The sequence below is a fragment of the Uranotaenia lowii genome, chromosome 1 (assembly GCF_029784155.1).
Source record: "Uranotaenia lowii strain MFRU-FL chromosome 1, ASM2978415v1, whole genome shotgun sequence".
Taxonomy (NCBI): Eukaryota; Metazoa; Arthropoda; class Insecta; order Diptera; family Culicidae; genus Uranotaenia; species Uranotaenia lowii.
This window is the reverse complement of record NC_073691.1, coordinates 23,808,360-23,832,260: the sequence shown is the minus strand read 5'-3', so window position 1 is coordinate 23,832,260 and position 23,901 is coordinate 23,808,360. Positions and strand designations below refer to the sequence as shown.

Sequence of the window (23,901 nt, the reverse complement as noted above, 5' to 3'; positions counted from 1 at the left end):
GGGGACAGATTTCGTCCTCATCGTCCATTTGTTCCCGTTTTTCGGACGAAGAAGAGGGGAGTTTGATCCACGTTTTGGAATGTGAACTGTAATTTTCAAAATGTTTGTTGATTCTACAACTAAATGTCTGGGAGTAAGGGGGGATGAATCTGGGTTGAGCATGAGCGCTGATGGTAATTACGTATCATTTACATTCAACGGCACGGTGTCATTTGGGCAAACAGCACAACATTATTGATTGTTGGCTGGTTGGCGCCAGATTGTGAGATTTTATGTTCCCTTTCAATTGGTTATGTTTTTGATTTAATTTTAGTTTTCGAATTTTTCCACCTTTTATTATAAATTGTTTTTGATTAATGGCAACTCTTCCAGAGTAAACACTGAGAAAAACCCGACTGTCAAAAGCAAACATTTCAAGGAACCCTCAAGAAGAATTGAAACTTTCAATCACGTTTCTTCCCCCTAACCTGGAAAATCTGTACGAGAACGTCCAACAAAAGAAAATCATCCGGATCGACCGACCGACCACAATTAAATGTCTTAATTTCATCCCGAAAAAGACCCATTTTTCACCCAGGTTAGCCAACAAACAAACAAAACGAACGGATGGTCAATCATTAATCACCCGGCACGAAGCTCGGGATCCCGGAATCCTGATTTGAATGCGGCACCATCGGCATGAAAAATGACAATGTTTCCCGGGGCTTCTCCTCCAATGTAGTTTTGAATAGAGAGCGCGCCCACGATTTGGTCAGAAAATCAATTTTCCACACAAACTTTTGACATTTGTGTCGTCCTGCTTTGAAACTGGAAGTCTACTTTTGCCGAAAATCAACAGAAACCCTTCAAAAAACCGGGTTTCAAATTCCACGCGCCACTAAACGATGACAACTCAAACAAGCGGTGGATGATAAATCGTTGATGCTATTAAGCGAAGAAACCCCCTTCTAGTTGGGTAGTTGGTCCTTCGAACCGGATTCAAAGGGTGGGCAAAAAAACAAAAGGTCAGCTCAGTAGAAGGCTCAGTGACACAAGTTTGCATTAGATATTCATCAAACGCAAAAATGCTTCCGGAAGAAGGAGGGACGGAGAATTCAATTCAGAAATGGTTTTCTGATTTCCCTCAAGAGCCATTTCCGGACCCGAGGAAAGGTGGAATTTTAAATGTCATTTTCAGGATTTTTTCGTTTCCTGCCGAAGACAGAAAATCGAAGGTGTTGATACCATGAAAATGAAGAAAAAGATTTAATATAGAAGAACTCATAACTCCAATTTGCAAATAATATCAATTTTGAGAATTTTGTCAACACTTTGAAATTTTCGTTTTTTTGTAAATTAATGTATTTCTGTCCCATATTATTCTTTTTTTTTTAATTTTGTAATTATTAAAGAAATTTTTTTTTTTCAATTTTTGTCATATTTGTCATTTTTGTCATTTTTGTGATTTTTGTGATTTTTGTGATTTTTGTGATTTTTGTGATTTTTGTGATTTTTGTCATTTCTGTCATTTTTGTCATTTTTGTCATTTTTGTCATTTTTGTCATTTTTGTCATTTTTGTCATTTTTGTCATTTTTGTCATTTTTGTCATTTTTGTCATTTTTGTCATTTTTGTCATTTTTGTCATTTTTGTCATTTTTGTCATTTTTGTCATTTTTGTCATTTTTGTCATTTTTGTCATTTTTGTCATTTTTGTCATTTTTGTCATTTTTGTCATTTTTGTCATTTTTGTCATTTTTGTCATTTTTGTCATTTTTGTCATTTTTGTCATTTTTGTCATTTTTGTCATTTTTGTCATTTTTGTCATTTTTGTCATTTTTGTCATTTTTGTCATTTTTGTCATTTTTGTCATTTTTTGTCATTTTTGTCATTTTTGTCATTTTTGTCATTTTTGTCATTTTTGCATTTTTGCCATTTTTGCCATTTTTGCCATTTTTGCCATTTTTGCCATTTTTGTCATTTTTGTCATTTTTGTCATTTTTGTCATTTTTGTCATTTTGTCATTTTTGTCATTTTTGTCATTTTTGTCATTTTTGTCATTTTTGTCATTTTTGTCATTTTTGTCATTTTTGTCATTTTTTGTCATTTTTGTCATTTTTGTCATTTTTGTCATTTTTGTCATTTTTGTCATTTTTGTCATTTTTATTTTTGTCATTTTTGTCATTTTTGTCATTTTTGTCATTTTTGTCATTTTTGTCATTTTTGTCATTTTTGTCATTTTTGTCATTTTTGTCATTTTTGTCATTTTTGTCATTTTTGTCATTTTTGTCATTTTTGTCATTTTTGTCATTTTTGTCATTTTTGTCATTTTTGTCATTTTTGTCATTTTTGTCATTTTTGTCATTTTTGTCATTTTTGTCATTTTTGTCATTTTTGTCATTTTTGTCATTTTTGTCATTTTTGTCATTTTTGTCATTTTTGTCATTTTTGTCATTTTTGTCATTTTTGTCATTTTTGTCATTTTTGTCATTTTTGTCATTTTTGTCATTTTTGTCATTTTTGTCATTTTTGTCATTTTTGTCATTTTTGTCATTTTTGTCATTTTTGTCATTTTTGTCATTTTTGTCATTTTTGTCATTTTTGTCATTTTTGTCATTTTTGTCATTTTTGTCATTTTTGTCATTTTTGTCATTTTTGTCATTTTTGTCATTTTTGTCATTTTTGTCATTTTTGTCATTTTTGTCATTTTTGTCATTTTTGTCATTTTTGTCATTTTTGTCATTTTTGTCATTTTTGTCATTTTTGCCATTTTTGCCATTTTTGCCATTTTTGCCATTTTTGCCATTTTTGTCATTTTTGTCATTTTTGTCATTTCTGTCATTTCTGTCATTTTTGTCATTTTTGTCATTTTTGTCATTTTTGTCATTTTTGTCATTTTTGTCATTTTTGTCATTTTTGTCATTTTTGTCATTTTTGTCATTTTTGTCATTTTTGTCATTTTTGTCATTTTTGTCATTTTTGTCATTTTTGTCATTTTTGTCATTTTTGTCATTTTTGTCATTTTGTCATTTTTGTCATTTTTGTCATTTTTGTCATTTTTGTCATTTTTGTCATTTTTGTCATTTTTGTCATTTTTGTCATTTTTGCCATTTTTGCCATTTTTGCCATTTTTGCCATTTTTGCCATTTTTGTCATTTTTGTCATTTTTGTCATTTCTGTCATTTTTGTCATTTTTGTCATTTTTGTCATTTTTGTCATTTTTGTCATTTTTGTCATTTTTGTCATTTTTGTCATTTTTGTCATTTTTGTCATTTTTGTCATTTTTGTCATTTTTGCCATTTTTGCCATTTTTGTCATTTTTGTCATTTTTGTCATTTTTGTCATTTTTGTCATTTTTGTCATTTTTGTCATTTTTGTCATTTTTGTCATTTTTGTCATTTTTGTCATTTTTGTCATTTTTGTCATTTTTGTCATTTTTGTCATTTTTGTCATTTTTGTAATTGCCACAAAAATGTTTCAAAAAAGGCTCATAAATGACACAAAAAAAGACTCATTAGTGACACAGGAAAAAAAAATTGCCATTCTGATTTCCTCTTGGCATTTTTTTTTTGTAAAAAACTTTCAAATAGTTGAGTAAAGTTGATCATTATTTTTTAAAGAAAATTCTGTGAACTTACCGATGATTGCACTGTTGACAGGCGAAGCATTCCAGGTGGTAGACGTTGTTCCGGGCCCGCATGACCATTTCGAATGCCGGTATCACTTTGTTACACGCCGCACAGAAGCCAGTGTTGCCAAAAAGCCTGAAAAGAAAATAAAATAATAATAATAAAATTTATTAAGTAGTGTTTTACAAAATTTTAACAAATTTCTCACCTTAAATAATCCCTTTTGCACAGCATCAAATTTCCTTTGGTATAAAGTGTGGAACCAACTTCGCCCAACCGACAATCACAACAGCCGCATTTGAGACAATCCTCGTGCCACAACAAATCCAGTGCCCTCAACAGGAACCTGTCCTGAATCTGTTTTCCACATCCGGCACACAGCTGCTGATGAGGACCTCCAGCGCCATTGACGGCGGCTCCACTTTGCTGCTGAATGCTAGCCGCCTGAGCGGCTCCATTCCCATTGACGCTGGCAACACTGCCTCCACTTAGGCCGGCCGCACCCGATGGCGGTTCCGGCTTGGTGACGTCCATCGTCATCATCTAGAAGGAAAAAAAAACAAAGAAAAAAGGTCTTGTTGAGAAAAAAAACATTTTATTTTATTTTTCTCAAACAATAAGGGAAAACTCTCAAGATAACAGCAGTCAAGGTAAAGCACTAAACAAAACGGCAACCGGGAAAAACTTTTCTCATCGTCTAATGGAGGCGATAAATGGTTGGTTTCTGCAGCTAACAAAACGTGGCAGAAAAAAAAAGTGCTTCACCAAAACGGGATCGCCACACTTCCGTCGTCGTCGTCGTCCGATGTTGATTGGCAAAAGGGGAGAACACCGATTTCGAAAAAAAATCCAAACAAAACTTTAAACAACGACTTTTTAATTAACTGCGTGTCTGCGCCTTTTTTTTCGTTTCACAGAATCAGTTGAACAACACAACTTGTGTTGTTCAACGGAAAATTTATCGCTTTTGTACGGAAAAACTTTTTTCAGTGTGCTGACCGAAGAACTGCTGCAAGCAGCACGTGCAGCCTGAACGAAGAACTATAAATCTAATAGTCCGAGGAAATTGCTGACGGTTGCGAAGGAGTTTGATCAACAACAACAGAAAATGGAAAAGCACTCATGATTGTTTGCTTTACTCATGTTAGGGAACAAAAAAGTCTGAAAAAATCACTTGCAACATTCCAAAATCATCAAAATTGTCAAAATTGTCAAATTTGTCAAAATTGTCAAAATTGTCAAAATTGTCAAAATTGTCAAAATTGTCGAAATTGTCAAAATTGTCAAAATTGTCAAAATTGTCAAAATTGTCAAAATTGTCAAAATTGTCAAAATTGTCAAAATTGTCAAAATTGTCAAAATTGTCAAAATTGTCAAAATTGTCAAAATTGTCAAAATTGTCAAAATTGTCAAAATTGTCAAAATTGTCAAAATTGTCAAAATTGTTAAAATTGTCGAAATTGTCAAAATTGTCAAAATTGTCGAAATTGTCAAAATTGTCAAAATTGTCAAAATTGTCAAAATTGTCAAAATTGTCAAAATTGTCAAAATTGTCAAAATTGTCAAAATTGTCAAAATTGTCAAAATTGTCAAAATGGTCAAAATTGTCAAAATTGTCAAAATTGTCAAAATTGTCAAAATTGTCAAAATTGTCAAAATTGTCAAAACTGTCAAAATTGTCAAAATTGTCAAAATTGTCAAAATTGTCAAAATTGACAAAATTGTCAAAATTGTCAAAATTGCCAAAATTGTCAAAATTATCAAAATTGCCTAGATTGTCAAAATTGTTAAAATTGTTAAAATTGTTAAAATTGTTAAAATTGTTAAAATTGTCAAAATTGTCAAAATCGTCAAAATTGTCAAAATTGTCAAAATTGTCAGAATCGTCAAAATTGTCAAAATCGTCAAAATTGTCAAAATTGACAAAATTGTAAAAATTGTCAAAATTGTCAAAATTGTCAAAATTGTCAAAATTGTCAAAATTGTCAAAATTGTCAAAATTGTCAAAATTGTCAAAATTGTCAAAATTGTCGATATTGTCAAAATGTAAAAATTGTCAAAATTGACAACCTGGCCAAATTGTTTAATCGTTAAAAATATCAAAATCACAAAAGTGACCAATCGGGAAATAAAAAAATTGCTAAGTGGAAAAAATAATCAGATTTGTCAAAAGTGCAAATATTTTTAAATTATTTCGAATTGTTAAGCTTATTGAATTGGTTGAAATGGTAAATTTTGAATCTTACGGTTTTCAAACTTCCCAAAATTCCCCGGGGCTCAAAAACAAAACTTCTGAATTGAAAAGTTCAAAAATCAATCAAACCAAACCACCTCAAATTAAGCATCTAATGTCAGAAACCCCAAAGCCTGCTTTGATGTTTCTCATTCTCGTAAACTTTGATATAGAACACCTTTCCCGAAAACCCACTCAGAAATTTGCCATGGATTTGGAAAATCTTCAAAATTTAATTTGCTCCTTGTGGCCGAAGGAGTTTCCGATGGTAAAATAGTTGTCAAACTTTTCCCACCATCAAATAATCTGAATCCCAACGCCGGATGATTTAGTATGATGAATAAAACTTCTTGAAACAGTGGCCAGCCGCTTTGGAAAGTTGAGAAATTTTCAAAGTGATACATATTCGTCAGTCAGTAAGGTGAAGGAATTTTTGGGTTGGGTTAAGCTTGAGGGAGATAAGGCAGCCAATATTCGAAATATTTTACCCTTCTGCTCTTGCTCCGGGGAAAATTTGAAACATGAATTAGCACTCCACCGACTAATCGTCCATATGTCAAAAAAGATAAGAGTTCTCCTGGATCGTGGAAAGGAACTGACACAGACGAATGAACATAATATAACTTCAATTTTGCTTGAAGCACGTTTACAAAAATTTGGCTTTTTAGGGGAGATGTGATGTACACGCTTGAAAAAAAATCTAATACAATTTAAAAAATAAAAAAATTTATGTTTCTATTGGCGATTTTTGGATTATTTCATCCGTTTATCCTTCCGGAACACGGGTTCCAAACTTTCACCCGAGAGCTAACAAACCAAAACAAAGTTCAAAGCTGGCATTTCACTGGCGGTTGCGGCAGCTGAGTAGATATCGGAATTCTCGACGGAATGTTTACCTTTGTATTAGCTTCCTCGATATCGTCTGAACCACTTTCTTCCCCCTCCCAATCTTTTGAGATTGAGAACAATTTTGGGACGTTTGAGAAACGGTAGGAAATTTCCTTCCACAGAGATAATAACGTTCACACAAACTTGAATTTTCTCCACTCGAAGGACGGACTCGAGGGCGATGAATTTGTGATGAGCAGCGAAATAGTTTTACTATTCTTGAACCCGGAATTCTTCTGCTTGGTGTTGTCACCCGAGAAACAATTTTCGGTGTTTACCAACGTCTCGAAATTGATGGCACTTGATCCTTATTAAATATTGAAATTCAATGGTCCCCATCTCACTCCAGAATTTACGGAATTGTGTGACCGAAATAGTTGGTTGAGAAGCAACTTCTTCTTCACCTTGCCCGGAGCTAATCAATTTTAGATGAACTGTTGACAATCAATTTTCTCCAACTTTGCTTTTAGATGTTGCGATTCAACGCATTTTGTTGATATCATATGTTACATCTTTTCAGATTTCGGAACAAAATTGTAATGAATTGTGATGAAATATGTTTAGTTAGATTGCAAAAAAAATCCGTACATAAAATTTTGCGTGCAACACTGAGAAAATTCATCATGCTAACCTGTATCCAATACTCTTGAAAAGTGATAATGTAAATCAGTGCTGTGGATTTCTATAAAGATTCCAATTCAGAATTGGACAAAAAACAGTAACGGAGAACCAGAACCAGACAAATTGAACGAATGCCGCTGTTCACCCAGATGACGCGAAAATTGCTGCACGGTATTTAGCACCCGGCAAAGAAAAAACAAAAAATATATACACCATCCTTCCGATCCGTCAACATGACAGCAACGAATGACGAAAAGTGACTGAGTGCGTGTAATAATTTCGATTATTGAATTACACCTATTTTTAAGCCTCCGTTTGCAAATTGCCATCGGAAGCTGGTTGCTTCATTCCGTGTCCAATTTGTGTCCAACACGCCAGCTGTCACCAACAGCGCCAAAATGGACGAGAGCGCCACGTCCGTCGTTTTGTGACCGGGATATCAAATGACATTATTTGCACCGTTCACCGCCATTATGCTGCTGCACCAATCCCGGTTCTGCCTGTGAAATCCTTCATTTTCTTGCACATACATTCGGCGTTTGGAAAGTGCTGATACGGGCAAGAACACCTTACATCTCCCTTTTCGGTAAATTTTTTTTAACAGGAGTTTGCCAACGTCCAACCCCAAATTGCAGGTTGGTCACAGCTCTTTTTTAATTATTTTAATTGCAAACGTCGTCATCATCATCAGATTCAACAAAATTCCTCTCACATCATGGAGGCCGAGTCTAGCATTTTCTCTATTCCGGGTGTATCACGTTTCACCCCAAATCGTATAGAAAAAAAACACTGTAAGCAATTTCGCCCACTCCTAAACCTAGTGAGTCCAAGCATTACTCAAACATCATTCTGGCTGTGGCTACTGGACGAACTGTCAACGAATTTGGACACAACGTTACTGAAAAAAAAACACAAGTCAAATTTTCAGCCAGAAAAAAAAGTCGCAACCAGAATATCAACAAACCGGCCAAAATCTCACCACACAGTAGTGCCCAAACGATAGGACAGGGTAGATGACTGACTTTGCAACGACGACGACGACGAGTGTTATTCAATTATCCTTACATTTTCCCCTGTCCCCATCGTCTAGTAGCGATTGAAGATGTCCTCACCGGTCAGGAAACACAAAAAAAACGGAAAGTACTAGAGCTGGACGTAGAGTTGCGGTGGCTGTGTTGCCGGTAAATTGAATCTTTACACCGCACACACCCGGTTGACACAGATTTAATTGGCTGAAACCGAGCGAAAGAATGTGCCGCGATGTGATGTGACAGTTGAGGACGACCTGGGCCACCATTTGAAGGGGGTTTAGCCAATTTAGGAAAATTTACAACATTTGGAATAAGTGGAATGAATAGTGAATACAAGTTTATACGCTTCCGTTCGGCCTTAAAAAAGACCCAGCTACATTTTATAAAGCGGGTTTTAAACTCATTCTCGACTATCGACACTCAACGACCCGGATCGAAAAATCGGACCAAAATCGGTCGGGTTTTGGTCCGTTCAACCCGTGAATCGGTCCGAAAACAGACTAGAGAACCGACTAAATTCGGATCAATTCAGTGCTCTAGTGACAGACTAAAATTGGTCAGATCCCAGACCGTTTCTAGACGGATTCTGGGCCAAAATAGGTTCATTATTTTTACGCTGGACTCTAAACGCTTGTCTTTCGTGCTTTGATTGTGACTTTCGACTCCCAGCTCTGGCCTCTCGAATCTAAACTCACGACTTTTTTAACACTATGTAAGACTAGCCACTAGTCAATCGGCAGGCGTCCCAGAGATTCCCTAAACAATCCCTAGGGTCGGCAAGCTTGCCAATCAAAAATCAAAATGCTGGAAATATTCGGAAGAAAACAACAACTCCATCTTCTAACTGCAACTTTCATTTATTGGGGAGCACAATCCAAGCTTCTAATTCCAGAACTTTAAATATATGAGGTACCAAAATGGGTATCTGACCCGTTTACGGCTACCACCTGGTACTGATCATCGGGCCAGACCTTGGGTTCGATGAGGTCGAAAACGGTCCAATGGCGTCGGCGCGGCGATGTAGCTGCGAAGCAGTTGAGTGTAAGTTCTAGCGTAATAGATGGCTAAAACCATATCATTTATCGTGTTTATATGGCAATCGACATCTGGCATCCCTTCCCGAGTCGTCACACTCGTTCGCGAATCGTCAGGCAGGTTCTACTCGTCGCGCATCACGTCATGGCGTAAAAACCGTCAAATAACGTTGTACAGTTTAACTTAGAGGTCGTAGTAAATTTCCCTCCAGAAATAGAAACGGAATTTTTACATTGGCGAATCCTGCCAGATTTTTTAGTCTATAGTTAACTGCAGGTATAATTTTTATCGTGATTAAAGGAGGGAACTCCTCAGTGGCCTCAAAAGAAATCCAACCAAGGATCAAAATGGCGGCCGGCTTTGGTAAATATTTAGTGCTCACTTCAAAAAAAACTATTTTCATAAAAAAAGTAAGTGAATGGGCAGAGATTCCAGATGTGAGAAATACCAGCTCCCAAGCGGAATCGCTTGTGTCTAGGCAGAAATGCCGGATTCCAGGCAGAAACGCCAGTGTCCAGGCAGAAATTCCAGCTTCCAGGCAGAAACGCCAGCCCCCAGGCGGAAACGCCAGTGTCCAGGCAGAAATACCAGCTTCCAGGCGGAAACGTTAGTGTCCAGGCAGAAATTCCAGCTCCCAGGCGGAAATGCCAGTGTCCAGGCAGAAATGCCAGCTTCCAGGCAGAAACGCCAGTGTCCAGGCAGAAATTCCAGCTCCCAGGCGGAAACGCTAGTGCCCAGACAGAAATTCCAGCTCCCAGGTGGAATCGCCAGTGTCCAGGCAGAAATGCCAGCTCCCAGGCGGAATCGCCAGTGTCCAGGCAGATATGCCAGCTCCCAGGCGGAAACGCCAGTGTCCAGGTAGAAATGCCAGCTTCCAGGCGGAAACGCCAGTGTCCAGGCAAAAATTCCAGCTCCCAGGCGGAATCGCCAGTGTCCAGGCAGAAATGCCAGCTCTAAGGCGGAATCGCCAGTGTCCAGGCAGAAATACCAGCTTCCAGGCGAAAACGCTAGTGTCCAGGCAGAAATTCCAATTCCCAGGCGGAAACGCCACTGTCCAGGCAGAAATGCCAGCTTTCAGGCAGAAACGCCAGTGTCCAGGCAGAAATTCCAGCTCCCAGGCGGAAACGCTAGTGCCCAGACAGAAATTCCAGCTCCCAGGTGGAATCGCCAGTGTCCAGGCAGAAATGCCAGCTCCCAGGCAGAAATGCCAGTGTCCAGGCAGCAATTCCAGATGCCAGGCGGAAACGCCAGTGTCCAGGCAGAAATGCCAGCTCCCAGACGGAAACGCCAATATGCAGTCAGAAATTTCAGTTCCCAGGCGGAAACGCCAGCGTCCAGGCAGAAATGCCAACCCCCAGGCGGGAACGCCAGTGTCCAGGCAAAAATGTCAGCCCCAGGCGGAAACGCCAGTGTCCAGGCAGAAATTCCAGCTCTATGGAAACGCCAGTGTCCAGGCAGAAATGCCAGCTCCCAGGCGGAATCGCCAGTGTCCAAGCAGAAGTGCCAGCTCCCAGGCGGAATCGCCAGTGTCCAGGCAGAAAATCAAGCTCCCATGTAGAAACGCCAGTGTCCAGACAGAAATGCCAGCTCCCAGGTGGAAGCGTCAGTGCCTAGGCAAAAACGTCAGGGTCTAGGCAGAAATGCCCGCTCCTAGGCGGAAACGCCAGGGTCCAGGCAGAAATGCTAATAACCAAGCGGAAACGCCAGGGTTCAGGCAGAAATGCAAGCTCCCAGGCGGAAACGCCAGTGCCCAGGCAAAAATGCGAGCGTACAGGCGAGAGTAATGCCAGCTTTTAGGCGGAAAGGCCGGCATCCATGCAGAACAGCTAGCTTCCGGAAGTGTTGCTGGTCGGATCAAGTTCGTCAGTGGAAAATTTACTCGAACTAGCGACGGAACGATGCGACGAAACCAACGGATTAGCACCTATCTAGACCCTACAGAATTGAATCCGGAAGCGATGGGGTGACCTCTATTGAACCGGCGGACGTAACCTCCAAAGCGGCAACGGTTCAACGGCGTTTTCAAATTGTGGGTTCGTTATTGAATCCGATTGAACGGCAACGACTCTGCGGTGGATTGAAATTTGTAGCGGTTAATATTTCACTAATCACTAATCACTGATCCTACTTCCACAGCCAGAACTTAAGGCTGATCCCGGAGAATAATAAATGTTTATTATTATTATTATTCTTTTCTTTGTTCATGTTTTCCATTATGTTAACATGAAAACATTAAAATAATATAAAATATAAACCGGCCGGGCCCACTGTGGAGCAGAGAACGCAGAGACGTCAGGATCAAAAGGAAAGAAGGAGCGTGGACCACCAGTACTATACGCTCCGAGGGACAATTCGTTGGAAGCACGCTAAAAAGTGCTCCTTGTTGATAATAGTAGTAGGTCCATCCCTATGTGGTTTATCTATAGGTGGGGACAAAAGTGCCCTTGCATGAGTGTGAGAATCAGTTTTTTCAATGTTTTGATTGCTACGTCACAATCGTTCATGAGCGTTTCGACGTTGAAGTCGCCATTCACCGACGGCATACAATGGTCCATGCAATTTCATAAATCACAATTAAAGCACCCATTCATTTACGCTTTTTTTCCTGACATCATCCAAACATCATTTCAAATTAAACTATTTTCAAGCTTCGGATAAATTTCAGACTAACGCCGAATCGTGAAAAAAAACATGGGGCCGGGCAATGGGCCGAGCGAAATAACGCGATGCAACGCACACTCGGGAATACGAAAAAGATAGTATGGTTCGAAACATTTCTTTATGTGATATATTTCAGCTATTTGGGCTCAAACACTCGTTAGAGTAAACAATTTTTTAAAACACCATTAATTGTTCTTAATTCAAGCGAAAGAATTGCAGCACAGCACCTTCATTTTTTCTAAAGACACCACTTAAAAGATGCTATCCAGCGCACTCTTCCAATTTTCAACTTTTTTTTCCGGAAACCATTTTCAAACACGAATTAAAACGAAAAGGATCGTCTTTTCGACGGCTTATGCTAAGTACAAACGCTGTGCACTATTTACACCATAATTTGATAATAATTTTCTTCACATTTTATCAATTTCACAAATCGGAACAAATTTTCACGAGACGAAAGAAAAAAAAAACGCGTCCGTTCCTGGCAAGTCAACGCCTGCTCCTCTGAAATTTGTAGCGGTTAAAATTGCATCCAAAAACAGCGAGATCCTAAATACAGGATCCAAATTTTAGTTGATGACGATGGCGAGAGCAAAATGGCTAATTTTTACCTTTTTTTCGAATATGTGACTTCAAGCTTATCACAATATTCAATATTTCTTCCGAAGTTCATTCGCCAACGTTCGAATTTGAAATAACGATGGCCGTTCATATCACAGGCTTTAGGACAGCAGCCGATTGTCTAAATTCAATTCGCATTATCGCCTTTTCGCCCCTTCGCTCTGCTGGGTAGCTTGTGGTCTCTGGTGGTGACTAGTGGAACTGATGGCTGCGTGCTTTTCGCCTTCTGGTGGACGTTTTCGCCTTCCAGAGGAATAGCTCAACCCCCAAAATACTCACTGCATTTAAAAACTACAAACTACAAAAAAAAAATTGCTGAGACCTCTTTCAATAGACTTTAGCAACGCTGACAACTAGTCTTTTGAACCTGAAAGGAGGTGCTTTATACACCCACACTCAAGGTTTGTGAGATTGTAGAGATTCTCTAGGGATTCGTTAGTCTCTTAAGATTCTAGGAACTCTGGACACTTTCAAGCTTCCGGGGATACGTGATACGGGGATTCTTGGGACTTTTCAGATTCTTGAACTTTTACTTCTCTTGGAGGTTATTTTCAAAGGTGAAACTTTTTAAAACTTTTTTAAAACTCTTGAAACCTCTGTGACTCCTGAAAATATTGATCTTCTTGGAACAACAATTTTTGTAAATCTCGAGACTCGTTACACTACTAAAACTCTAGATACTTTTGACGTTTTTGAGATTCTTGAGACTCTTGGGACTTTCAAGACTCTAGAGATGCTTGGATTTCTTGAAGCTTTTGAGACTTTAAAGTTATGTGGCTCTGTGGAAGTTACCTGAATGTCTTGAGGCTTCAATAGGTTTTGTAAATCATTGGACACTCTAGACGCTTAAATTCTTGAGTTGATTGAAAAATGGAGAATTTTGAGATTTTTGAGATTCTTGAGAATTCTGAGACCTAAGGGACTTTTTTACAATATCTGACTCTCATAAGACTTCGAAAGTTCCACGTTGTTATTGCGTCGAAGTTCCAAAAAAGAGCTTACCGATTTACATTGAAGGTGAGTTCTGGAAACAAGGAAGGCGGCAGGGTCTATGGTTTTCCTACGAGTTACTTAATAAATTAATTTCTAAACAATACTTAAGAATGAAAAAATCTCTGCTGCCTCAAAGGGGAAGCAGTTGAAGCTACAAACAAAACTGCCAAATTCATGCCGAACAAACAACGCCATTAGGTAACCCTAATGGGTGTCATGTATTTTCACGCCTGATTGCTAATGGATTCCTGTGAATGTATACCACAACAAAAAGTGATATATCCGTGAGAAAGCCGATTAATCGACCACACACCGGCACTCACCCTGTGACAGATGTTCACCCGAACTTCAACGAATGGTCCCAAAAATACATATGAATTTGGGAATGCTCCAGAACAACAACGAAAAAAAAAAACAAATCCAAATCCATTCACACAACCTGGCGTCAACCCGTATGTTTAGATCAACTATTATTTACTCACCGGATGCCTACATACCTAGTTGTAAGTGGGAACCACACAATTAACGCCTAGGTATTTACTTACGTCGTCGCTCGTCCTCTCGAAAACAGGCGAAGATAGTTCGACGCTCTTCCTCGGCGCGCTTTTTCCAAGCCTAAACGCCAGACTGAATGACAAAAACTCCATTTGCTGCTCCCCCTTAATGACGCTAATGATGTAATAATAGGAACAAACAAACAAACAAACATGCCCGCCTAACTATCTGTACTAGAGATGAGGAGGAAACTTCGAATCCATTTCAGTTCACCAAGTAGGCGTCGTGAGTGTTCTATACAGTTGCAACCTTCGGGAGATTTGTTCTGCTCATTATATAGGGTATGCTGACCATTTACAATATCTTAGTTTGTAGTTTTTCCAAAAGAGTGTTTCAGTTTAAAAAATATAACAACATATTTCATTTAAAAATAATCTAATGTAGAAGATTTGTAGTGCAGCATAAAATTGAGCATGAACCCGTTTTAAAAAAAAAACAACTTTACCAGCTAGTCTTAGTAGGCTTATTTAACCCTCCAAAGCCGTTCGGGTCAATATGACCCGAAGCGCACATTTCAAACATCTTTATCATCATTCCAATATACTGGTGAACTGGTAATTTTGACAGACCAAGTATGTTCTATGAAAATAATGATCAAATCAACGCCAAAAAATTAAAATTTGAGTATTGAAAATCGGTTCTTTGGGAAATGAAATACAGCTATGCAAAGCCAAAATTGGATGGTGTTTTTTTAAAGTAAGATTATTTTCTACCGTAAGATTAGTCATAGCGGTCAACACTTTCATTGGACCCCAACATATCTATACATTGTTGGATAGATGGATTCTTGACGATTTCAAACATTAATAAAACAGTTAAATACAGAAAAGCTGTCAAAAGTTATGAGTGTTTTAAAAATCAAATTGATTTTTCGGACTTTTTACATTCTGGACCAGTTTCTGATAATCTGGTAATACTTATCAACTTTATTTTGAAATGTTGAGTAATTAGAATAAATTACCTAGACAATGAATATAATATCATCAAAATCGGTTAACATTTGCAGCCAGGAGAACGAAATCAAACCACAGTTCAAATTTCCCCGAAACGGATTTTTAGCGAACGGCTTTGGAAGGTTAAAATGCGTGCACCATTTTTTCAACATAAAATTAAAGTTCCATCGCTTATTTTCATTATTTTTTAGAAAATTCTTGTTTGAAACCATATTTCTAAGCAGGAGATCCACATATGGAAGCGCAACCCTAAGAAAACACGCATCTGTTTGGTAAGTGTCATTTGTTAACTTAATTTGTTGGCACCCTGACGGGCGGGGAAATGTCGCTGTAGCGTTTTGTCACGACATCAAGCGTCTTTCGTAAGTATACCAAAACAGATCGGAATTAAGGCACCATCGTCGAGTTGATGGGAGATTATTTTAAGCTGCAATGCAGAGATTGTGACACTGGACTGAGCCGATTTGGTATCATTTTTTAATTTCTCAAACCCTGGGGTCTAAAAGGCTTCGTTTTGGTTCGAAACTCGCCCATAATTTTTTTTTTAATTTTTCAAGTAACGAGTTTCGAGAAGATGGCGACGAGAAAATCTTTATGACGGTTTGGTGTTTGATGAAGATGAGGTGAATTTATTAAAATCTTGCCTTTAATATTGCAAATAAATTAAAAAAATAACTAAATGACGTAATTTCTTATCATTTTCAAATGAAAATCTTCATTCAATTGTTTTTGTTTTGTAATATTAAATCTTGATAAAGGTTGTGTATCAAGGGTTCAGGTGTTCAAAATTGGAAATGAAAAATAAAGTAATGGCGGTATTCACCGAAAACTGTAAAACCTTCAGTAATTTTACCCGAAAACCGTAGAACGTTTGGTAACTTTACCAAATGCAGAGCATAGTATGCTGTGCATCTTCAGCTGAAATCATCGAACGTATTTCGATTTTCGGTAAAAAAAAATTGGTAAAGAGCTTTTGTTATAAAATACCGATTTTTTGGTAATTATTACCGGTTTTTTGAAAAAAAAACAGAACTTTTTCATTTTGTTGGTAATATTTACCGATGTTTTAGTTATATTTATTTATATTTCGGTAATAATTACAGGTATATCGGTAAAATATTCCTGTTGTTGAGTAAATATTACCGAACTTATTATAAAGCTAAAAAAAATACGGTGTTCTGCTAAGTGTTACGGATATTTCGGTAATAATTACAAGTATTTCGCTAATAAATTTAGGTATATCTATACCAGTTTTTAGGTATAAAGTATCGCTGCGCATCTTCAGCTGAAATCACTGAACGTTTATCGGTTTTCGTTAAAAATAACCTGGGCTTGTGATATAGCTCAGTTGGCAAGTCTGTTGTCTACTGAGCCGATGTCCGTGAGTTCGAGCCCAAGAGTAAATATCGAACACAGTTGTACCGGATGAGTTTTTCAATAACTATCCGCCAACTGTAAAGTTGATAAAGTCGCGAATGCCATAAATATGGTAAAACGACTATAATCGAAACAAAAAAAAAAAGTTAAAAATAACCAAAAATTTTACAGTTTTCGGTAAATATTACCGGTGTTTCGGTAATAATTACAAATATTCAGATAAAAACAACCGATTTGACCGTAAAAATCACCGAGAGTTTGGTAAAAATGACAGATTTTTCATTCATTATAACCGGTTTTTCGTAAACAAAATCCGAACCTTTTTATTTATTCGGTAATGTTTACCGATGATTCAGTTTTTTTTTGTTAATTCTTTATTTGAAACCACTCATACCTTTAGGCTTTAAGGAGCCAAACTCGTTTTGTTTGATTACAATTGTGTGCTTATATCTAGTTCACTTTTTGAAGAAAAGATAGAAGATGGATAGGGAAATGTGAAAATAAAAAAAAATATAGACGAAGATCAATAGCTTTAGGAAAAGATATACTTCGAACCGATGATTCAGTTATATTTATTGGTATTTCGGTAATAATAACAGGTTTTTCGTAAAAAATTTACGAGCTTTTTCATTTTTTCGGTAATATTTACCGATCATTCAGAAATATTTATTGGTGTTTCGGTAATTATTACAGATATTTCGGTAAAATATTCCTGTTGTTCGGTAAATATTACCAACTTAAAAAGCTAAAAAATTTACGGTGTTTCGATAAGTTTCACAGATATTTCGGTGATAAATACAGGTATTTCGATAAAACCTTATGTTTATCGGTAAACATTTGGTTGTTCGGTAAAAAGTATCGCTGTGCAACTTCAGCTAAAATCACTGAACGTTTTACGATTTTCGGTAAAATTTACCGAAAATTTTACAGTTTTCAGTAAATATTACCGACATTTCGGTAACAATTTCAAATATTCACGCAAAAACAATCGATTTGTCGGTAAAAATTACCGAGCTTGCGGTAAAAATGACCGATTTTTTTGATAATTATTACCGATTTTTCGGAGAAAAACTTCTGAATATTTTTTTCGGTAATATTTACCGATCATTAAGTTTTTTTTTCTGGTATTTCGGTAACTATTACAGATATTTCGGTAAAATATTAAAGTTGTTCGGAAAATATTACCGAAACCATAAGTCTAAAAAAATTGCGGTGTTTCGGTAATTGTTACAGATATTTCGGTAATACTTACAAGTATTTCGGTAATAACATTAGTTTTACCGGAAATTCTACCGATTGTTCGGTATAAAGTATCGCTGTGTATCTTCAGCTGAAATTCCTGAACGTTCTATGATTTTCGGTAAAAATTACCAAAAATTGTACAGTTTTCGGTAAATATTACCGGTATTCCGTTAATAATTTCCAATATTCAGACAAAAACAACCGATTTGTCGGTAAAAATCACCAAGTTTTCGGTTAAAATGTCCGAGTTTTTGGTAATTATTACCGGTTTTTTCGGAAAAAGTTTCCGAACTTTTTCAATTTTTTAGGTAGTATTTCAGTAACATTTATTGGTATTTCGGTAATAATTATAGTATTTCGGTAAACATTCTTGTTTTTCGGTAAATATTACCGAACTTAAAAAACCAAAAAAATACGGTTTTCCTGTAATTGTTACAGACATTTGGGTAATAATTACAGGCATTTCGATAATAACGTTCGGGGCCGTTCAGATACCACGTGGATAGAAAAACGAAATTTTTGACCCCCTCCTCTCCCTCCGTGGACAAGTGTGGACATTTGGCAAACCCCTACCCCCCTCCCCGGATGTCCACGTGGACATATTTGAAAAAGTTTTTTTAAATGCCTATAATTTGACAGTTAGAAAACACCACTTTTTGCCTTTTTATTTTAGAAATGGCTGATTAAAAAAATCCGAATAGAAATTTCCTGATTTAAAAATTTTCTAAAAATTTGAAATTTCTAAATTATTATATTTATCACTTGCTTTCAAGTGGCTTCTTATTATTTAAACTTAAACTGGTAAGCTTTGTCATTTTTAGATTTTGATTTGAACGTCTTGATATTTATTCACCTTTAGAAACCTGTCCACGTGGTATGCGAATGGTTCCTTAGGTTTAAAGTATCAGGCCTTAATTGTTTTCGGTTAAAATCAACCGGCCTCTCGGTAATAAACACAGACATTTTGGTAAACACTTCCCAGTTGTTCGGTAAAAGAGCGAGCTCTCACGTTAACATCTGTAAAAATTTCTACAGATGATCATTTCTGTCACCTATCGGGCATGAAAAAAATACCGAACAGATTACCGAAATCCACATGTTGGAAATTCGATAAAATAATTACCGAACTCGGTAATTTATGTTTACTATACATTCTATTGTGATACTACCTTTTTCCGGGAATTTAACAGCAAGTTGTCATTCATCCCTAAACACGGTTGTGATACTACATAAATCGGCCTACATGTACTTTAGATTTGTCTTGGAAGGTTTGATTCTCTTCATTGATTGTATTTTTATAATTTGTGACAGTAGAGTATGGATATTTTTCGCTGTGTTTTAGACAAATTCAATCAGATTTTGTGAATTTTTGTGAATACTCGCAATCTAAACTTTTTAAGTTCAGTTGTAGATGATTGTTATGCAAATTGGGCGAAAGCATTCGGCTGTTATCCAGTCCCGTCACCCTTAACTTCCTTCGAACAATCATCCAACAAATGGTTACACCGCCCCAGGTTGAACAATAAACCAACAAAACCTCAAACTTCAAACTTGTCCATTTATGGCCCTAATAACCATAACAAGGTACACGTTTTCACCTTTCCCCTACCCGAGAGAAGTGAAAACCACAAACAAAATATCACGAGCAACTTTTTCCAGCCAGCAATGCAACAAATATCCTTGCGTGATAAACGACAATTATCAAAAGTGGACGGACACGCGAATCTTTCTCTAACTAGGACTGGCTGAACAAATGGCTGAAGAACTAGCTTCGGCAGGGGGTCATGAATTTTTACGATGCTTAACCCTCCTCAGAAACCCGGGGAAAATTGGCTAAAGACGCCGGAGTCCAACCAAAATACGAGCAGGTATGTACGTATGTATGTGATAAGGGCATAACCCCCTGCTGTTAAGATTTGTTTGTCCCTGCGGCTATGGGAGGACACCTGCTGGAGAAGAAAAAACCCGGTGGAGATGGATCATAAAAAGGGCAAACCCCCCTTTCCCACCAAGCTTGACAAATTTATGCCTCCCCGCATCGTCGTCGTAGTCGTTGTCGTTGCTCCCTCCTACCCGGTGAACTTCTTCAAGTGGTTAATTAAATAGAACTCAAACTCTGCGACTTCGGGGAAAAGTCGGCGCGGCGGGTGTTTGTTTTACGATCGACTTGTAGTTTCGCCCTTTTCGGAACGAAGGATACCCACTTTGTTTGTCGTAAAATTTGTCTGCCAAGCTCTTCGGTAGGGATGAACTCACCGGCCACGGCTTTCTTGGCGGGCCCCAATCAGGATTTGTTGGTTCTACACAGAAAAAAATAATGACTATTACATGACATTGAAAATGATGACCTGTAAAATAAAACGGCCGGTAACTAAAAATACATGTAAATTTAAATAAGTTTGTTTGAAAAATAAGAGAAAATCCTTTAACATTACAGCAAACGTCCTGTAACAAAAAGGAGCAAGACATTTACCGTAGATTTACAGGTCGTGACAAAATTACGTGTCCTAAATTATAAACATGTCCAATAATTTTCATTTCCACATCAGAAAATTCAATCCGCCTGGCACCCATTTCAGTATCAAAAGAGAGACGTCAAAAGCACGCGGTGCATGATATTTTGTTTACGTTTTTGTGTTTCGGTTCTGTTTCTTTGTTGTGCTCCGTTCTGCCATTCATATCATGTCGAAATCGGGAAGGACATGGCTCGATATAAGACCAAACAATCACAGATCCAGAGAGGCTCAGGTAATTTTGTCCCCCAGAAATTTAGTCATCCGATTCTTATCAAATTTAACGTTTCAGGATTGCACCAGGTTCCGTTTCAAGGGCTACACGCTAGGACTAGTACACTTTGTAAAAGGCAGTGTTGTTCCGTTGCGGGCGAAAGCACTAAGTGGTACCTATTGGAAAATCCTTCGCCTCTGCCCGAGTCCCCACCAGGAGCTGTTATGTCATTCAAACTTCTAATCGATACGATTGTTCAAATGGACACAATCAGTTCACGATTATACAAGTTTGCTTCTCTTCAGTTTCAAGTGATCCGGAAAGGAGTAAACAATCGGAGTGCAGAAAAGTTTTATGAAAAACTGGATAGTTAAAACAAATCCAATGGATGGAACGGTCGAAAATTGTCCAAAGCTGCTCCGGGACCAACCAAAATTTTCAACAATCAGCCTGCATGCTCAAAAGAAGATGATGTTTCGTGCTTCATATGCAAGGGTCGAAAAAACATCTAAATACGGTCGAAAAATGAAGTTGAATTTTAATTATGTCTTCAGCCAGCCGTGATGCTATTTTCGGCTAAATTATAAAGTTTTTTGGTAAGGAGGCTGGAATGTAAGTTAATTTATTACGTTAATGTGTTCTATGTATCTAAATATCCTTTTTTACAGTAATAAGTGCTTGCCGTGCCGTGACTCTAATATGTGGATGGTTATCGATATTTTGAAAGAATCGACATTTGGTTCAGGCACTTGAACATATATATCTGAGATCGGAAAAAGTTCAATTCTACCCAAAGGTCGAACGATGAAAAGGCCCCAGACATAAAATCATTCGAAAAGACGTTGGAATTTTGCGTTGGAAAGAAACCTTTGAAAATCGTAAATTCTCTCGGAATGAAAAAGTTTGTCCACCGTTACTGGGTAAGGCCATCTTGAAGAATAATTTTATACAAGAATAGTATGTTTTGAATTTCAATATATTTTTATTTCTTATTCAAGGATTGGAACTGTACTTCCTGCTTCACAACCGTAAAGGATCAATCACTGTGACTAATGCTACAAATTAGAATCCAGCTAGGTGCGAAAGATAGTTGTATACAAGAAAATTCAAGAACTAAACTTGAACTTCGATTGCATTAGGCGCAGTTGCCCAACGTGTGATGAAAGAACGTTTTTTCACCTTCAAAATCCATGGAATAGACTGGTTTAGGAGAAAATTTGTTGTAACTTAAGGTTCCTTGGCTTTGAGCGAATTTGATTGTTCCCATTGTTTTTTTTATTCGGCATACGTCGTTAAATTTTGCTAGTACTATGATAAATGACGTATTTAATTAAAATGGTTAATACTTGAAAGCATCCCTCGATTGTTGTCCACAATATGAAAGACCTGCCATTCATTGCAGCAGCTTTAATAATGCAACCAATCTGGAAAATGCTGTTTGTAGCTCTGTAAACATTCGGTAGTGATTTGAATAAATGCAACGATGATGTTAGTAATAAAAAAAATTATTGATAACCTATTTTGTTTCTTAATTAATACTTCAGATGAAAAGGGAAAAACTAAATATTCATTAAATACAATTTGAAATTACAGTCCTGTAATTCAAATCTAACCTGTAAGAAAAATGGAACTTTAAAAATAAATGTCACGTAATTTTTTTTTCGACCTGTAATTTTACAGTAAATGTCCTGCTCCTTTTTGTTACAGGATATTTGCCGTAATTTTACAGCAAATAATTTTTTCTGTGTACGATTAGGTGGTGGTTTTATGATTTGTTGCACCCAAAATAATTTTCACTTAAAAAATAAGTGACATCTGTAGTAAATTCTCGCCATACGTAATTTCATTTGAATTTTAAGTGATGGGTCAAGTGAATTCACTTAAGTGACCGGTCAAGTGAATTACACTAGGACGTTCGAGTGAAATTTATCTGAGTTTCTAAGTATGTTTCTAGTTAATTATCTCTCGCGTTTTTAAATAAAAGAACATTTAACGAACAGCACTACGATTTCAAATACTTACATTACGCTTTCGCCATAAATTTATGGCGAAAGGAAAATTCCATCGTAATCCCAAGGCAGATCGGTAACAGCGGATAGTGCGACTTCTAAACCTTCCCTGCTGCAAACCAAAAAACCTGTCCCGTTCAACCCACAAGCTGAAACATGATAACACCTTTAAATAACTTTTTCTTATATCACGTTTAACACAAACCACCACCAAAATCGCCTATTAAAGAATTGCGAAAATCCAAATCCAGCATGAGCTTTAAACGCTGCTCTTTAGAATTTGCCATTTTGAACTCTGAAAATAAACACAATTACAACCCGACATTCACTTGAAATTCAAGTGATGGGGGAAGTGAATATTTTTTCTCACTTCAAATTCAAGTGACGACTGAAGTGAATGTGGATGAATTCACTTGAAATTTAAGTGACTGCCAAGTGAAATGTATATGTCGCACTTGAATGGAAGAAAATCACTGGATCCTTGTTTTTAAGTGAAAAATCATGTGTATTTTAAGAGTGAATTTGGGTTCAGTGTGAAATCAAGAAACTTAACTGCCGAAAGAATACAACTTGAGTCAATCAAAGACCGGCACCACGCGGTAGTTTAATCTAATTAGCACAGTTCAGTAGTTAATGAATTTGAGGTTATGTCGCGGCAAAATTAAGCTTGATGAGCTTGGAACTAGATTGAAACTTACTACGAACCCCAGAAAAACTCATAATGTTTAACAAAGGTTAATTTTAAAGATCCACTATTCTGTTTGAGGTTCTGATTCTACTTATTTTATTTTAATATTTCGATTTGAAATTTAAGGCGTGCTGTAAAAAATCTTTTACAGTGCATTTTATAAACTTTATGGGTCCAGTGTCAGATCTGAAATCTGTTAACAAAAATATCTACAAATTAAAAAATCAATCTAGTCACCTGGGTTTTTTTAATTCTTTCAGTGTACCTATAGTTGTAGTTTTACATAAAAAAAACGTTGACTACCAAATAACGACCGTGAGATAATTCGGGAAACGTTCAAGAACCCTCAGATTAGGATCGCTGGCAGATTTCAATTAAAATGAACGAAATACAAGTTCTTTTTTAAAATTTGGCGAATTTTCATATTTCACGCTCTGAAGAAAAATATAAATCACTGTTTTCCAGTAAACACTACCAAACAATCAGCAACTAGGCACGAACATTCAAAATTTCTTTAATAAGAACAACGGGGTTTCCGGTCAAAACTACCGAGTGGTCTGTAGAAGCAGTTTACTTTCATCAGAAAATTTACCGAAATCACGGTTAATTTAAAATATTTCGTTTAAAAAATTGACTCGATAATGCAAGTGCCAAATCGATG

The 23,901-nt window shown here is 36.9% G+C and overlaps 2 protein-coding genes and 1 long non-coding RNA gene across 3 annotated transcripts in view; 2 read left to right on the top strand and 1 right to left on the bottom strand.

Moving 5' to 3' along the window:
- The window catches only part of LOC129755374 (LIM domain transcription factor LMO4.1), a 57,935-nt gene that overhangs the window by 16,975 nt on the left and 17,059 nt on the right, over positions 1–23,901 (bottom strand). The window contains exons 2-3 of the mRNA XM_055751824.1: positions 3,815–4,149; positions 3,616–3,741 (exon numbers count right to left, since the gene is read on the bottom strand). Of these exons, the coding sequence (XP_055607799.1) occupies positions 3,616–3,741; positions 3,815–4,149 (461 nt within the window). The remainder of the gene's footprint in view (positions 1–3,615; positions 3,742–3,814; positions 4,150–23,901) is intronic.
- LOC129758522 (uncharacterized) lies at positions 9,899–10,972 on the top strand. Its single transcript, XM_055756040.1, has 2 exons — positions 9,899–10,272; positions 10,333–10,972. The coding sequence occupies exons 1-2, from the start codon at positions 9,899–9,901 to the stop codon at positions 10,970–10,972; spliced, it is 1,014 nt and encodes a 337-aa protein (XP_055612015.1).
- Positions 20,123–21,909, top strand: LOC129755382 (uncharacterized). Its single transcript, XR_008739250.1, has 4 exons — positions 20,123–20,564; positions 20,622–21,155; positions 21,212–21,463; positions 21,542–21,909. It is a non-coding gene; the product is annotated as an uncharacterized LOC129755382 (long non-coding RNA).

What these genes read in the sequence shown, in the direction of transcription:
- LOC129758522 (XM_055756040.1), top strand. Translation starts at nt 9,899, where the DNA reads ATGCCGGATTCCAGGCAGAAACGCCAGTGTCCAGGCAGAAATTCCAGC. An exon ending in GCGGAAACGCCAGTGTCCAG is followed by an intron (nt 10,273 to 10,332) that starts GTAGAAATGCCA and finishes TCCAGCTCCCAG; the next exon opens with GCGGAATCGCCAGTGTCCAG.